The sequence below is a fragment of the Colletotrichum truncatum genome (genome assembly GCF_014235925.2).
Source record: "Colletotrichum truncatum strain CMES1059 chromosome Unknown Contig_0002, whole genome shotgun sequence".
Classification (NCBI taxonomy): Eukaryota; Fungi; Ascomycota; class Sordariomycetes; order Glomerellales; family Glomerellaceae; genus Colletotrichum; species Colletotrichum truncatum.
Window position 1 is genome coordinate 710,370 of NW_027222399.1, and position 15,569 is coordinate 725,938.

The 15,569-nt window shown below is 45.7% G+C and overlaps 6 protein-coding genes across 6 annotated transcripts; 1 reads left to right on the forward strand and 5 right to left on the reverse strand.

Moving 5' to 3' along the window:
• Positions 1-131: 131 nt before the first annotated feature.
• CTRU02_203157 (phosphoglycerate mutase) lies at positions 132-1,106 on the reverse strand (the record flags this gene model as incomplete). Its single annotated transcript, XM_036727238.1, has 2 exons — positions 132-722; positions 780-1,106. The coding sequence occupies 2 exons, from the start codon at positions 1,104-1,106 to the stop codon at positions 132-134; spliced, it is 918 nt and encodes a 305-aa protein (XP_036581032.1).
• Positions 1,107-2,818: 1,712 nt separating this feature from the next.
• On the forward strand, positions 2,819-3,172 carry CTRU02_203158 (uncharacterized protein; the record flags this gene model as incomplete). Its single annotated transcript, XM_036727239.1, has 1 exon — positions 2,819-3,172. One exon carries the CDS (start codon positions 2,819-2,821, stop codon positions 3,170-3,172), a length of 354 nt encoding a protein of 117 aa, XP_036581033.1.
• Positions 3,173-3,467: 295 nt separating this feature from the next.
• CTRU02_203159 (cytochrome P450 52A11) lies at positions 3,468-5,405 on the reverse strand (the record flags this gene model as incomplete). The annotated part of the gene is made up of 5 exons (XM_036727240.1): positions 3,468-3,539; positions 3,602-4,608; positions 4,667-4,853; positions 4,927-5,144; positions 5,213-5,405. The coding sequence occupies 5 exons, from the start codon at positions 5,403-5,405 to the stop codon at positions 3,468-3,470; spliced, it is 1,677 nt and encodes a 558-aa protein (XP_036581034.1).
• Positions 5,406-6,211: 806 nt separating this feature from the next.
• Positions 6,212-7,518, reverse strand: CTRU02_203160 (lysine methyltransferase; the record flags this gene model as incomplete). Its single annotated transcript, XM_036727241.1, has 2 exons — positions 6,212-6,769; positions 6,820-7,518. 2 exons carry the CDS (start codon positions 7,516-7,518, stop codon positions 6,212-6,214), a joined length of 1,257 nt encoding a protein of 418 aa, XP_036581035.1.
• A 4,392-nt stretch (positions 7,519-11,910) lies between these two features.
• CTRU02_203161 (short-chain dehydrogenase/reductase) lies at positions 11,911-13,107 on the reverse strand (the record flags this gene model as incomplete). The annotated part of the gene is made up of 3 exons (XM_036727242.1): positions 11,911-12,588; positions 12,718-12,818; positions 12,888-13,107. The coding sequence occupies 3 exons, from the start codon at positions 13,105-13,107 to the stop codon at positions 11,911-11,913; spliced, it is 999 nt and encodes a 332-aa protein (XP_036581036.1).
• A 344-nt stretch (positions 13,108-13,451) lies between these two features.
• On the reverse strand, positions 13,452-15,284 carry CTRU02_203162 (uncharacterized protein; the record flags this gene model as incomplete). The annotated part of the gene is made up of 4 exons (XM_036727243.1): positions 13,452-13,792; positions 13,845-14,142; positions 14,247-15,038; positions 15,099-15,284. The coding sequence occupies 4 exons, from the start codon at positions 15,282-15,284 to the stop codon at positions 13,452-13,454; spliced, it is 1,617 nt and encodes a 538-aa protein (XP_036581037.1).
• Positions 15,285-15,569: the final 285 nt, after the last annotated feature.

Sequence of the window (15,569 nt, forward strand, 5' to 3'; positions counted from 1 at the left end):
CCTGTAAGACATTTCGCTCTGTTAGATTCAGGGGAACATGAAGCAAAAGTCATGGTCTCAAGCTGTTAAGTCTTGGGATGTCTGAATAACTGGACCCAGAACCACGCGTCTATATAGAAACCGCCTAGATGCTATCTGGCTGGAGGAGTTGTCCTCTCACCCCGGACAAGAATGGCGATGGATGAACCCTCTCTTACCCTGAACTCCTCTTGGCCACCGACTTGAAGGATCGCAGCTATGGCATATGAATGTACAGTCAACGACATAAACTGGTTCTTATCAGTGGAAAAGATCTCGTCCAAAACCTTCTGCTTCCTTGCAACGTGACTCTCGGTATCCTCAAACTGGTCTGCTTTCCACAGCTCATCCTCTTCGGTAAAGCCAGGTTCAATAGTGTACGTCGGGTAAGCGCTTTTGATCCACGTCCGGGAACTCCGTTTGTCACATGTGTGGTCCGTCATACGCTCTCTTAAACCCTCCTTAATGACAGGCGTGAATTCCTGGCCTCTCTCTTCCACCAAGCTACCAAACGCGAGCTTGCTTGTTTCGAGGCACCGACGCAAGGGGCTGGTGTAAAAGGACTCAGGGAATGGAACACCCTCTGCCGTAGTGACTGCTTTCCAAAAGGCATTAAGGTCCCTCGCTTGGCGAATACCCGTGTCAACGAGCTCAGCATCAAGCCACGTGACGACGCCGTCGCCGTCGAGACGAGACCAATATCTCTAGTAAGAGTTATAAGACATCCATTGATTCGTCTGAGGGGGGTTATCTTGACTTACATCCCACTCAGCAGTTCCGACTTTAGCGGCTTGGACATTGTGGAATCCCAAACCGTGCCTTGTCAGGTACAAGACCTTGTAGTCGACACCGTCTGGGCTCTCTTTATTGAGCTGATTGACATGGGAAGCAAAACGCTCCCACGGCTTGCCCTCCCCGCTATCTTGGCACTGACCAGGACTTCCGACAGCCTTGTCGAGGAGGCCTAAGCCCGGCTGTGTAGTTGCCTTGCCACTAGGACTCCCATCTGCGACTGCATAGTAATCGACGAAATACTCTGGCAGGATTGTGAACTTGTGGTGAAAGACGGGATCCACTGGTGCAGCCATTTTCCGCTGCAATGGGCGTGTAACAATGCCTACTAGTATGGAGATTGAGCGTTGGGAGACCTGAGAAAGAGCAATATTGGAGTGTGTGGGGAATTATTCGAAAGCATCCTTGATGACTCATGATTTGTTGGGGTATGATTTGAGGGATATAAAAGATAGTCTTACTGAGGCTGAGCAACCACATGCTAATGCGTCCTGGTTTATCGCCGTGCTTTAGGCCTCAGTCTCACCTTTACAAGGTATTCACATTCAACATCCGCAACCAAATACAAGGCTTCATGTGCGACTTCAGAGCCGCCGAGGTCAGTGTTAGCTTTTACATGGTCTACTAGGCAGTCTGAAGTTGCAGGTGCAATTCAACGCCTCGTGCAAAACCAGGAAACCTCGTCCCATGACCAAAAACAGCAACTTTGGTTTCTTAAAATACCTCTATCTAGCTACCCCGCACCAACGCAGTAAGCACTTCATACATGGTAAACAAGATGTGAGTAATTTCATCCTACTACACAAAGCGGGACAAGTTTCTCCGACAATCTTCCGGCTGATTTTAGCTGTTGTTTTCTTGGCAGCATTACATGACGATGTAAAGTGGTGTGTTCAACTAAAAAGAAGAAAGAAAAATGATGAAGAAAAAAACAACAAGAATAAAACTCTCTGCATAGTAAGTCTCGGACGAAAGCACAATTGCAGTCGTTTTTGCGGATCCACATTTGTTTGACATGAAGCTCGTTTCATAAACTATCTGGAGATTCATCTAAACATGTGAAGATCCGAAGTTGATAGCCCAAACTAAGTAATACCTTATTTTACTGAAATACAGGTCCTTTTCTTGTTACATCTGACTCAGGCCCACCGAGGAAAGTGGCTTGGCACACTGAGGTAGCCGTTGACGTGTACAATCTCTCCCAAGCACAGGATCTGGGAAGTTCTGGTAAAACGCCAGACTTCGAAGGCATATTTTGAGGCTTTCTAGATGTTTGAGGCCCTTCGAAGGCAGCGCCACCACCTACTCTTTGATATCGTGACGGGGAAACCCATTTCAGGTCGTAGGTAAGCTTCTTCAGGTTTGGGGCATGAAGCTGGGTTGAAATGCGCCTGGAAGCTGGCCGTAATCTCCAACAAAACGATCCTTCCGTCGTGGGACAGAGAATTTCCAACCGAGATCATCGCTTCGTAAAAAAGCGTGGTGCTTGTCTAGAACCCACACATCAACCAGTTTTATCCCGAAAATTTCTGCAGGCGATATCGAATTGTTTGTACGAAGTTAAACCTGTCTGCAGATAGAAGGAACCAGAACAAAGGACATCTAATTAAAGATGGAAGTTTTAGTTAGGAAAACTTGTTTTCAGAATTGTCCTTGAATAGGGTTGCATTTCTTTCAACCGACATAATACGTGGACATCAGAGCTTTGTCACCCACTCCAAGTGAATAAAATTACATGAACAATGATACTTGTATGGCTTTCTAAGATGCTAGAACAGAAACTCAGTTCTTTCTTTCGCAGAAATCAAAAGGTTGCTGAAACGCATCGAACCCCAAGCATTGTTTATAAAATTGGTTGCTTCTAGAAGAAACTTTCTCCAGGTTTCAACCCTATATGCGCTTACTATATTATTTGTTTACTGCGTGAACCTAGAAACTATATAATCATCACATTTCAACGTTATTTTATTCGCAATACCGTGTCCCACGCTCTCCGCAACAGTCAGCCATGTGCCACCTCGCTACCGCCACATGCAATACCTGTCAAGAACTGCAGACGGTTTTGGTCCGGCATACAGCGACTACTTCGCACCCCCATGCAATTACTTCTTTGACAAACGAATTTCACTTGCCTTGCGAAAATGCAAAGCTCACGGGTAAGAAGTGCTGTTGGCTCTTCACCTGGCGATTTTCCGCAACTATTCCCGAGGTCTTTTGCAAGAAGTGCCAGATGTACCGCGGAGAGATTGACTACCAAACATGGCTGTGGAGGGATATGAATCGCCGAAACGATTTGCTCAACTGTTTAGATGTTGAGAAGTCCAGAAACAGAAACTCCTGGTGGAAAGTTTTCTTATGCTGAGAGAGCAGTTGAAAGGATGAAAAGAAGACAGAAGGCCTTCAACAGTACTTCATCGAAAGCCATAAGGGATCAGAGTGAAGCGAGTATCGGAATATTTATTCATTATCTGTGTTGCTGTGTAATGTGGGCTGGATCATGTTGTAGGTCATAATCGCCATCTGGCTATAGACGTAATGTGGCTGTCCCTCGGAAGACCAAATCTGATCAAAATGTCAAATTCCTCTTCCATTCATGAGAATCCTTCAATTAATCATTTGCATTTAGGGCTTTTTTCAAAGCCAAAAACGATAACAAACTATGAAGAAGCGCTTCGAAGCTTGACTCGGACTCTCGTGCCATCGACGGGCCTAGCAGTGATTTGCCGAGTCTATATCAAGTTTGTCAGTGGGATTTATCAGCGCACTTGATGGATTGGAATATGTTACTCACGTTGTACAGCCGCGTGTTTGACTGATGTTGACCCTTCTCGTTGATGATGGGCTTCCCATCCGTGCCGAGCGTCGCCTCTCCAAGGCCGACCTTTTCAAATTCATAATGGCCAACCACACTCGCCAAGATCACCCTAGCTTCAATGTTGGCCAGTTCCTGCCCAATGCAGTTTCTCGGTCCCCTTTCAAACGGCCTCCAAGCCGCAGCAGGAATCTCATTTCCGCTTGCATTGTTAATTTCTGCTTTTTCGTCGTCGTTCGTCGTCGTCGATGTATCTGTATTACCTAACCATCTCTCTGGCACGAAGTCATCCTTGGTGCTGCCGTAGACCTCAGGGTCGCGCTGAATGAGAGACGCGCAAGTGTAAAGAACAATTCCGTCGACGCAGTGACTGCTACCATCCGAAAATTGAAGGTGAAAGTTTGACCCCGGGGGGCATAAGCGCGCAGAGCCGGCGGGTGGGTAGAGGCGCAGAATCTCCTTGATGACCGCCGAAGTATATGTCATCTTCTGAATGATTTCGTCGCCTCTGGATAACAAGGCCTCGCGAACTGCTTCAGGACTGAGCACAGGGCCAAAGAGACTTTCCAGTTCTGCACGGAGAGTCTTCATAGCACGAGGTGTCCTAGATAGCTCGTAGATAGCCCATTGCAGGAGGATGCTGGTGGTGTCGTGTCCCGCAAACATGAAAGTCTTGAGTTGGTCCATTGTGATGTTGACAACATCCTGGGTCAAAATTTGAGTGTCTTTGAGACTCAGTGCCAGAACGCTTCGACTGGAGACATCTTTCTTCACATCATCGAATTTCCTTTTGATCGCTTCTGCCAAAAAGCCGTTGAGTTTCTGCGAGAGATTTTTACGTCGCCATTTAGTCATTGGACTTTCCCAAGTTATCGCACCGGTATTGTTCTTGTAAGTTAAGAGGAAGTCTTTGTAGTTTTTGATGAAGTCTGTCTGTTGGTCTTCGGGGAGTTGGGCTCCAAGATCGACGCCCATGGTTACAGCACCTATATATCGTAGTGAGAAATTGTTTTCCTTCAATTGTGTAGGTTGATGAGGGCTAACCAATTATATCGAAGGTGAGATTGGTACAAAGCGGCTCAAGCTCAAAGACCTCTCCAGTCTCAGCGCGCTTGTTCAGTTCGGAAATAAAGAACGGTATTTTATCGAGAATGACGGGCATTTGGCTCATTAAATGTTGAGGGGCAAAGCCAGGGTTGAAATGCTTCCTCATATCTTTCCATCGAGAGCCCTGAAAGTTATCTCAGTAAGGTATCTGAATTTAGGGAGAGTATCAAACCAAGAAGAATGACTCGAAAACTTACTGAAGCCAACACGATTGACGTGTCGCCCAAGAGTGGCAAGAGATGCTTCATGGTGTCGGACTTAGGAGTGCTGTACGGCCATAGCTTCGACTGTCTAGTTACTTGTTCGGCAATCTCATGATTACGTATAAAAAGAATAGGGTGATTAAGAGGACGGAGGTCGACGATCATAACTGGTGGATTGCCAATAGATTCGAACATGTCTCCAAAAGTGGGATCTGAAAAATCCTCGTCTCATCAGAAGATCTGTACGCACTTTGAGAGGGAATAGAGAGTTTCTACTTGCCAGTCTCCTCTTCCTCCATGCCACGCTTCAGCTGGAATTCGTGGATGGCTTTTAGATGGCCCCATATCAACGATGGTTTGAGTTGTGGTAAATTTCCGTGCTGCTTGAAACGGCGGTAGTACAGCGCAGCATACAGGTAGAACAAAATTGCCGGAAGCGCCAACAGCGCGATAGAGGAGGCGGCGCTCAGCATAATGAAATCTGGGCCCTGAGCACCAACAAAACAAGATGCAGGAGGAAGGTAGGCAGTTTGGCACGGCTCTGCAGCAAGTCAGTAGCTTTGAGATTTAAGAAAAGGCAGTGGATTTGCATCGGATGTGAAAACTTCCGTTTCATGTAGCGCCTGAACGAGGCGCCCACAGTCTCCAAGCATCGCCCACCTGACGCTATGATGGCAAGAAGTTCCAACAGGGATCATTTAGTGGGTGAACAAACTACGGATAACTCCAACAACCTTTCAGCTGTCAACGATACCCCACAATTCAGATAAATTATGGCCAAAGCGGGTAGCAATGCACGAATTCCGAGGTAAAGATCGCCTGTTATTGGACGCTTGTTTACTGATGCATAAGCGATGTCAAAAGCACTATTTCAGATGCTGTTGTACCAGGAAGTTCGTAGACCTAACGCGGATATACTTGATCCTATTAGAGTATTCTGTTGGAGAAATCTATGACATCCATGTCCTCCTTTTACCTTATCCGATGATGGTTAACCCTTCCGATAGGCTATACCCAGCATCAGGTCTCCGCAAGGTTGAAACGCTAAGAGCCCTACCCAGTCAATCATTCCACGCTCGGTTGAGGGGTTGTTAACCGAACGACACGAATACGGACATGCTAGGTAGTCTGGGATCAGCTACCCGAGCAAGACCTCGACTTGCCGAATGGAAAGCCGGTGGCAATCACTGCCCAAAACTCAGTTCGAGTTGGCTATATTACATAGTATTTATCAACTAGAACACTAACCTTACTTAGACTGACTAAGGCACGCCACCTACTAATGCACTCGGTATCTCCATGACCAATGCTTTCTTCCTCTGTCCAATAACGTTTGCATATCGTTCAGATACTCTTCAATCCCAAGTCCATACGTAGTAATTAGACCGGCCTTGACACTCTGGTATGCCCATGAGCGTGCTTGATACTCATAGCCTGCACCATGCCATTCGAGGGCTGCAATTGCGTATGCCTTACTAATGAAAGGGTCCAAACCTTCTTGCTTATACAGGCTTACAAGCAATTCGGCCATTGCTACTGGCTCGGCTGGTGCGATTTGCTCATTTTCTAAATACTTTTCCAAGAGTATAATGTCGTTGACACGACTATCAGATAAGTCAGCAAATATGCCTGTGGCCTTGCATTGATTACAGGCGCATGCAAAGCCAAGGTACTTTTTCGTATACTGCTGACGCTCTTGAAGGGTTTGTATGGTATTGAAGTAGGATATGGTAATCTCCTCATCAGCAGCAATGTCTCGGACTGCATACAGCCTATGTATAAGCAGGTCCCAATCCCATTGAACTGCAGCATTGGATCGGCAACCATGGTTAATCTTCTATAATACTTTTAGTAATCAAGCTTACCTCATATGTGTTGGGAACTCACTGATATATTGGCATGTACTGCTACCATACCAAGATCTGATTCACTCTCTAACTCAGGCCAGTCATTTGTTGGCCCACCGTAGACTCCGTAACCATTTGTATAAATCTTTTGCCAAGGGTTGCTTATATCGTGCCCTTCATAGAGCTCGTGAAAGGTTTTTCGTGTGAGTTTTGGCAACTTTTCAATAGCTAGCTCTTCAAGTGTTGTCCTTGCTTTTTCAGATGAGACATTGATGGTCCAATTATCGTCTATGAGAATGATTGGTGCCTCTTGAGTAATAAGACTACCGGCGGAGATATGGCTGTTTGCAAATATACCTCGGCCTTTGTTTCCGCTAACTTTAGTTCGAAACAATAGCTTATGAGTAGAGATAGGAAGATTTGACATAAGTGAACTGGTTTTGAAGATGTATCGGGCACGCGCTGGGGTTGTTATTATAACTATACCCTTTCCGTAGTCGAATTGAGGATCGGCAAATACACAGTATTGCTGTAGGTAGTTGTCTGACCAGATACATATGGATTGCTGATTAGATGAGATGTTGTGCTGCAAGATATAAAGATCAAAGTCAACTTGCCCTTGCTGAAGAGGGCATAGTGCTCTGTCAATATTGCCAACGACAAGCTCGTAAGCACTTCGCCTGCAAACTGGCAGATACAAGGTAGATGCATCCTTACAAAGTACTTGTCCGATGTACATCACCGCGCTAAGTACTCTGCTCCAATGCATTTCGTAACAATAGTTAAGAGGTTTGGACGTATGGCTAGATATGAAGGGTAAGGGTAGGTCACTAATGTGGATAATCGAACGGCCTGCGTGAGCGCGTTAAAGTATCATACTATTAAATACTTATTAACGCCTTGAACCAAACAAACCCCGACAGCTTATCATTTCTCCCAACCTATTATATCCCATTCTTCGCATATAGCGTGAGTTTAAGTTAATGGAGGTAGTATGACTTACTTTTTAGCCACTCTTTAAGTGGCTAGAACCCCTCAGGGAAGGTATCTATGAGCTAGCCCTACTTGATAGGTCAGGTAGGCACTTTTTAGGCATAAACCCAGAATAAGAAGTTATTTTTCTTTGCCTACGATGACTAGTTTACCTCTAGATTTTCTTACTGGAACAAGTACTGGACCCACGGCTGCCTAGGTACTGACAACAACAACAACAACAACAACAATAATAATGACATTTCTTGCCTATACAATCCATCTGACTGTTGAGTAGTATGCGTAGGAGGCAAATGGTAAATCGAAATCATGGATTCAGGAACAAATAAAGTCGTGTCTTTCGATAGCCGCCGGTATTTGAAGACTCAAACGGAGAGAAAGGGCAAAAATGGTTGTGTAGATGTTGACTCTTCAATCGCTGATCTAAGAACAAGTGTTTATGAGTAATGATGATTCTATCAACAATATCTTGCCACTGATCACATGATAATCTCTGCCCCTCAACCCCGTGCCTCCATACGGTTAGGCCTCATATGCTTTCGTCTCTCTCTGTGACGACTCCTCCCACTCATGCTATTGTTATAAGAACTCAATTATCTAACTAACTTCTTTAGTTAAAATTTAGTATGCTAACAAAACTTTTATCAAAAAAAAGTCCAATTTAATGTTACTTCCTACGCGATATTTACCGAAATATACTATCAGGCCACCGCCAGCGGCTGCTCAGCAAACACAAACACGCACATAGCTCACCTTAGATCCCTTCTGATTGGAGACTTCCACAGAGTTTCAGAGGGCTTCTGTTTAACCTGCGGAAAGTCTCTCGGTTTGACAAGACGTAAACATTATCCCTACTGAAGTGCAGCCAAACACAAAGTGAGCGACTTTTTGTAGGCATCCTTTTGTGCATTTAGCTCACTGGGATATCACCTCTGTTTTTACACGTGCTGAAGGCCGGTGTGTGGCTGAAACTGCAACCCTGTAGGCAAGGTCTGACCCTTCACATTAACAAATCAAAATGCCAGCTAACATAGCTACGTTATATAAAGTAAATTAACTATAACGGACGTAAGATCACTAAAGTATATTTCTCATGCTACACTCAATTAACCCTAACCTATCGGTTTGTTAAACACCTACCGATCTTACTTTTGTTAGTGGAGGGGTAAAGCTAATTAGGGCTTTTATGTCTCCTATATCTGTTAACCCTTTTTAACATATCTATTCAAGGTTAGGGTTCATCTGTTCTCTAAAACTTCTAGGTAGATGCGAAGTATTGGCGATCTCCGCTATTGCAGATTAATACATCGCGACGGCTATAAGTCATAGGTGTGTACAACGTAATGTTCATGTATTTGTCTTGGTGAGGAGAAAAGAACGGTTAAAAAAGTGTGACCTGTGCGGCTTGGCACCAGTGAGGTCAGTTAGTACTCAATAGGATGACAGGCCAAAGCCTGCCTAGGACCTGCGGACGCAGGTAAGCATGCCGACCTCCAGGACGTGATTAACGCAGAGATGAAACCCAGCCAGGCTAAAAAAAAAAAAAAAGAAAAAAAAAATTTAAAGAAAAATTAAAAAAAAAAAAGTATCACTGTAATAACAAGCTGCACATTTGTTGCTTGGCTACATAGGAATGGAATTGTGTAAGTAAAATTTACGTTATAAACCATGGCAAAAACCTATAAAGAGGACAAATCCTGCGCTCAGCGTCGGTTGATTGTATTCACTATACATCTTACAAAAGTCTTACCATACCAAATTTATTTCATGAGTAATGCGTACATTCATCATACTCTCACTGTTGCCAGTCATGGCTCTCGCTAAGCCTGGCTGGGGGCCACAAAAACCACCTACATCTCAGCCCTTCATGAGAATAATGGCTGTCCATGGTGCGCAGGTACCGGGAGATCCAAATATGTTTGGAATCGGTGAGCCACTCCCCAACCCGCCACTCCTTATGCTTCCTCCAATGGACCAGTGGGGGATGTGGGCAGGACGAGGAGGTGGACGCGGGGGGGGAGGCGGAGGCGGACGCGGAGGTGGAGGGGGAGGCGGAGCGGGAGGCGGAGCGGGAGGCGGTGCACACATGCCTGTAATGCTACAAATATATCCAGCAATGAGAGGTGGACGGGGGGAAGGCGGAAGTAGGGGGCGAGGTCCAACCTATCCTATGGGCATAAATAGGTAACCGAAGGATGGGAAACTAAGGGGTACGAAGCGCAAAGGGGCAAAGAAGGGTTTCGCGCGCAAGTGCTAGCTTGAGCAAGACAGTACTTGAAGTAGTGCATCAAAGTGATGTATAAAACTTGGGAAGGGCGGGTTAGCCGCCTGTCGTACTAGGCCTCACGTTATCTAAGTGCAATCACGGCCTGGCTGAATGCTATACAGCCCTTTCATAATGCCATATAATCCTCAATGGGTTTGTTTTCGCTATCACGCGCTCGCTAGATAATGCACAAAGGGGCTGACCGGATGCTACCCGCATCCAGGTGAAACGATCCAGTATTTTGCTCTTAACTGTCTTGCTTGTCCTGAGGAAGTCGAGAATTGATTAGAGGGCTTAGGAACCAGCCTTCTAGCGATTTCACGGTAGGTTGGAAATAGGCTGCTTTATCAGATTGGAGGGCCAGGCCCAAGTTCAGCAAGAATTGGATAGTAACTCCAACAGTGAGTAAGTCTAAACCTAGAATGGGACCGAAGAGGTGTTCTGCGAGGGACTCTGTCGAAGCCCCTCAGCGCAGCCTTTCTAGCGCGGTTTTTTTGTACATTCTTCCGTTTTGTCGTCTCATCAAGTATGACCAGAAACGGAGAATCAGGCGGGCGCAGCAAGTTAACATAGATAGCACATAGCTTACTTATGTATTTAGAACGTTGAATCAAAGTATTGTCTCGGAAACTAACGCAATTTTTGGGTCTCGCCACTGCCGTTAGGGATAGACCACGTCCCCAAAGCATGGCTATGTTGACAATAAAATCGACTCCACCTTCCCAAAACTTAACTCAAAATTCAAAATCAGGTGCTGAAGGACCGCATCAAACACCAAACTACATAAGCAGCTCAAAGGTTGTCAAAGGCAATTTGTCTTTTCAAATACTGCATATCATCTTGTGTAACGCTAAACCGTTAGCCCTGGTACATATTGACGTAAGATTCAAAATTGCCGATGAATATAGCACCAGAAGCTAGTGATCCTACGCCCTCTCCGCTCGAGGATTCAACAGACAGTGTGGTAACACTACCTAGTCTGTAGATGGTTTCACACGTCTCTCCTCCTCAGTGATTCGACTGGCCTGGCAAATAAACGGAGCGGTGGTTAATATGTGTTTTCATTTCATCCGAGATAGTATTGCTACTTATAAAATCTGGCAAACTTGGTCTTCGCCAAAGCCTTTGTTACGTAGGCTATGCTGAAATTCCATTCATTTGCTACTTTAGTTACTATTTCTAGAAAGAAAATCATAAGAAAAGGCTATGTATTGAAACTAAGCAGGGTTAGTGTCGTCACTCTTTCGTCATTAATTCTTTCTGTCTAAGTCGATCAGTAGCCTCAGAAGCAAAATGTCTAAGGAGGTCTTTTTACCCTTCTTTTCAAGCAAATGCGGTCAACTCGTTGTAAAATCTTCCAAATCTGATCCTAGCATTGCTTTTGAAAAGATTTATGTTATCGTCGTCATATCTAGCCATTGCTGTAAGGGGCGTGTCAACTAATGTATCCTAACCAATGGCTTAGTACAACTATCAGTCGACATTTTGTCAACATTGGGCAATTCAACTCTTGAACAATACGGCCTGCAAAATGCATCGTTCCAATGGATTACCGGGTGATCATTTATGGTTGAAATATATGGATACACTGTTGCTTATATTTTCATGACATCTTGCTGTCTCTGTCCTCAGAAGTTCGACCCAACCTTTTACTTGACGAAAGCAAATGAATCGAGCTTCTTACATATTGGTGCTTTGACCGACCAGCAACGTGCAGAAACACTTTCACTAAATATTATTACCAAAACAGCTTAGGCAGCTGTGGTTTTCGTCACATCTCATCAAGTCTTACAAAACCTTACCCTTTTCAGACGGACATTTGCTCTTGACAAAATGTTTAGTATATGACTATGAACTCTTACCACAGTACGACTAATAGGCTGACGGCATCACAGCAAGTCTTCCGCCATCTGTCACAAGAATATTGCCATTGGTATATGCGCCTGCCTTGCTGACCAAGTATAGGATTGCACCCACCATGTCTTCAATATCTCCAGCTCTTTCCTCGGGGATGACAGACTTAGGCCACCCGGATTCCTTGTGTGCGTCAACGGTAGCTGTTGTCATCTCACTAGGATAGAAACCAGGTGCGATGACGTTAGCTCGAATATTGAATGGAACCAGTACCGTCGACAGTTGCTTGAAAATATGGACAACTGCCGACTTGGAACCTGCGTAGGCGAAGCCCATGGGTTGGCGGTTGAACGCGCCAATACTGCTGGTTGCGATAACTTGGCTTCGCTGCTTGAAATTGCTACGCTTGTTTCCCTCGTCAAGTAGTTCTAGAAAAGCCGCCGCAGTGAAGAAAACTCCTGTGGTGTTGACAGCAAAGGTTTCAGTAAAGTCCTTGGGCTCCCAGTTCCACAGGAAGTCCCGGTACTGGGAGATTGAGGGATTTGGTGGTAAGCCTTTCAAGGCCGGGCCTCCGATGCCGCTGTTTGCGATCACAACATTGACATAACCATGCGCAGATTTAATTTCTGAAACAGCCCTCTCGAGATCAGATTTCGAAGTGACATCGCCTTGAATGGCATGGATGTTGCCATGTTTCTAGACAGCATCAGTATTGATCAAATTCGCGGGCTGAGTATGTTTTTTTAGGGGATTGAAGCCAGATGATGAAAAAGTCCGGTATGATCATGTGTCATAACCGTGAAACAGATTTGGGCCATAACTTACCGCTGTACCGGCGGCCTTCTCCAAAGCCTCTTTCCTGCGCCCGATGATGTAAACAATGGCCCCATTGGCTTCAAGTCCTTGAGCAATCATAAGACCAATGCCTGTGATAATTTTTAGCGGAGGCTTATAAAGGTTTGTATATGACGTGTACATATGTGGTTATTACGTACCTGTGCCACCACCTGTGACCACGGCAATAATGCCCTTGACGCTGAACAGGTCAGCTGCTTGAAGTGATGGAGAAGACATAGTAAAGTGCACGACTGTACAATGGGGAAATAAAAGGGAGCTCAAAAGGGATTTTGGGAAAGGAAACCAGTGGGTATGGCAGCCAAAGACCTTATTTGTGCTCGTTGGATCGATCAACGCAGCTTTTAAATAAGTGATCATCTGCGGGGTTCAGCAGGGCCCGCACAATCTATGGCGACATCCGGTTCTCAGTGCTTTTGCTCCTCAGAGGAACCGCTTACCAATGGCAGCGGTAGTTTAAGATTATACTACGTGGTATGCACCTTATCTGCAGGATAACCCCGATGTTCGGATGCCCTCGGTTTAACTGGACAATTTGCATCGGGGCTTGTTTTAGTCTCCTCAACATCAGGCAGCTAGCTGAGAGAACAGCTGAGGGCATGCGCTAAACGCAAGCTTTGGCTTGCAACCAACCTTTTTTTTTTTTTGTCATCTAAACCAGTCTATAAAATCCAAGAATCAAATTGAAAACAAAATCTCACCCGTCAGGAACTTTCCTTGTCCGTGCTATTCAGCCAAGTCCCCAAGGTTTTGCCTTGTCTCGGCACAAATCGTGCCCGAGCGCCCTTCGGAGTCGCCACAAAGGTTATCCCTTTTAATCCCTTAATCGGGTCAATCTCATCAGATGTTTTCCCATCCGCTGGTAGCATCTGGAAGTGGGCAATCAAGTGAAGAAAAGCGGTGTAGAGAGCGTTATGTGCCAGGTGAGACGCAACGCACATGCGCCCACCAATGCCAAAAGCAAACTGATGTGCATATTGGTCGGGCGCATCAGGCAGCCAACGCTCGGGAGCAAAAGCGTCAGGCTCGGTAAAGAGATTCGGATCTATCATCACATCAGGAAAATTTCTATCGATCTTTTTGATCGGTGTACTCACCTCTGTTGCAAGCCCAGGAATTCAGGAAGACCAATGTATTGGCAGGGATCGTTGCCGAGCCCCAAGCGGTATCCGAATATGTGGCTTTAGGTAATGCTAGCTTCAGTACGACAAAGTAACGCGAAATTTCCTTTGTAAGTGCATCGATATAGTCAATCTTAGTAGAAGCGTATGCATTGGACGGCAGCCGAAGAACACCTGCGTCCTTTATAGCCAAGTACGCCTTTTCTTGGATATCAGGACGATGCGCAAGCAGCAGAATAGCCCAGGCCAGAGTTGGTTGGTTTGAATCCGCTCCCTATAGTAGGTAGGTCAATTAAACAAACATTTTCAATAGTGAAGTCACAAGCTGTAGAGATTTGCTCATAAAATGAGGGAGGAGGGGGATTTCATTGAACATACAGCCATCATGCTCAAGCTAACACTGATCAGCTCCTCGCGAGTCAGGGTTGCCGACTCTGGGTCTCTTAGCACCGCCCCCTGAATACACGGCTTGTCTTCGTTTCTTGACACCTCTTCCTTCAGTCTGTTTAAAAGCACGTCATTATACTCCAATCTGCGGCGGCCGATATCAGCTGCGTGGCTCATGGGGTTTCTGTTGAGACCTAGGAATGCTGTAAGTGGCTCCCAATACCGAAGCAAGGGAATGTAGTTGGCATAGTTTCTTCCGATGTCACGGAATTTGGATATTTCTGACTCGACGTAAATGATCTCAGCCAATAAAGGATCGTCTTCGAGGGCTTTGACCTTCGACACACGGGTTCCATAGTTCAGGGTGAGACTGAGGTTAAGGGCAAACCGTCTAACAGCAGGACGAAAGTCGATTTCAACCGAGCCATCTCGACACTCAGAATATAGATCTTTGAGGAACTCCCGCGCCTCCAGGTTCAAAATTGGTGCATAGCTCTCTACACGAGGTCGGTTCAGTGCACCAGCCGCGAGCTTACGGCGACGCTTGCAGGAATCATCCCACGGGCTGGTCCCGATGCTGGTCACAGCTTTGCTGACCTTGTTGTGGAAGACGTAGAAAGTTGGCCTGGAGATCGTGGCATGTCTCTGGCCTAGAAAAAGCTGCTTCGCGGATTCTACTGAGCTCACAATCACGGCGGTGGTGTTGCCAAGCTGGATTTGGAACACTGGCCCGTAGGTTTGTGCCCACTTTCTGTATGTCTCTGCCGTTACCTCCTTGGGATGCTATCCCTCTGTTAGTGAATCTTTTTTCTTTTTTTAGAAGCAGTAGTCTTGAGAAGATACCTGAAAGAGGTTTCCAACCACCGGCCAGCCTCGGGGTCCAGGAAGCTTCCTAATTCGACTTCGATAGCGTATCAATTCATTCTGAAGAAGATAGATAACGAAGGATAAGAAGAAAGCCGTTACAGCATATTTCAGCAAAATGGACAAGCGGCTCAATGGCTCGAAGGAGACGCTTGCCGCAGTCATTCTAGACACGTTCTTGCAATAAAACTGAAATTGATGAAAGTAAAGATTGAACAGCAGGAAGTCACTTAAGAGGAAGATGTAGTCTTTAGGTTTTTACCTGCAGATATGGGACAAGAGATTCCACCGCCAGTTTCGTTGTTAACATCAACCCCGCCATGTCGCAATACCAATGTCTCGTCCAGCCGAGTAGGATCACGCTAGACCTGAGCATACACGCGAGCAAGCTTAGGAATCAAATGTCTCCGGTTGGTAAATCGCTCTTTCGATTCCTATGCATCTATCCGA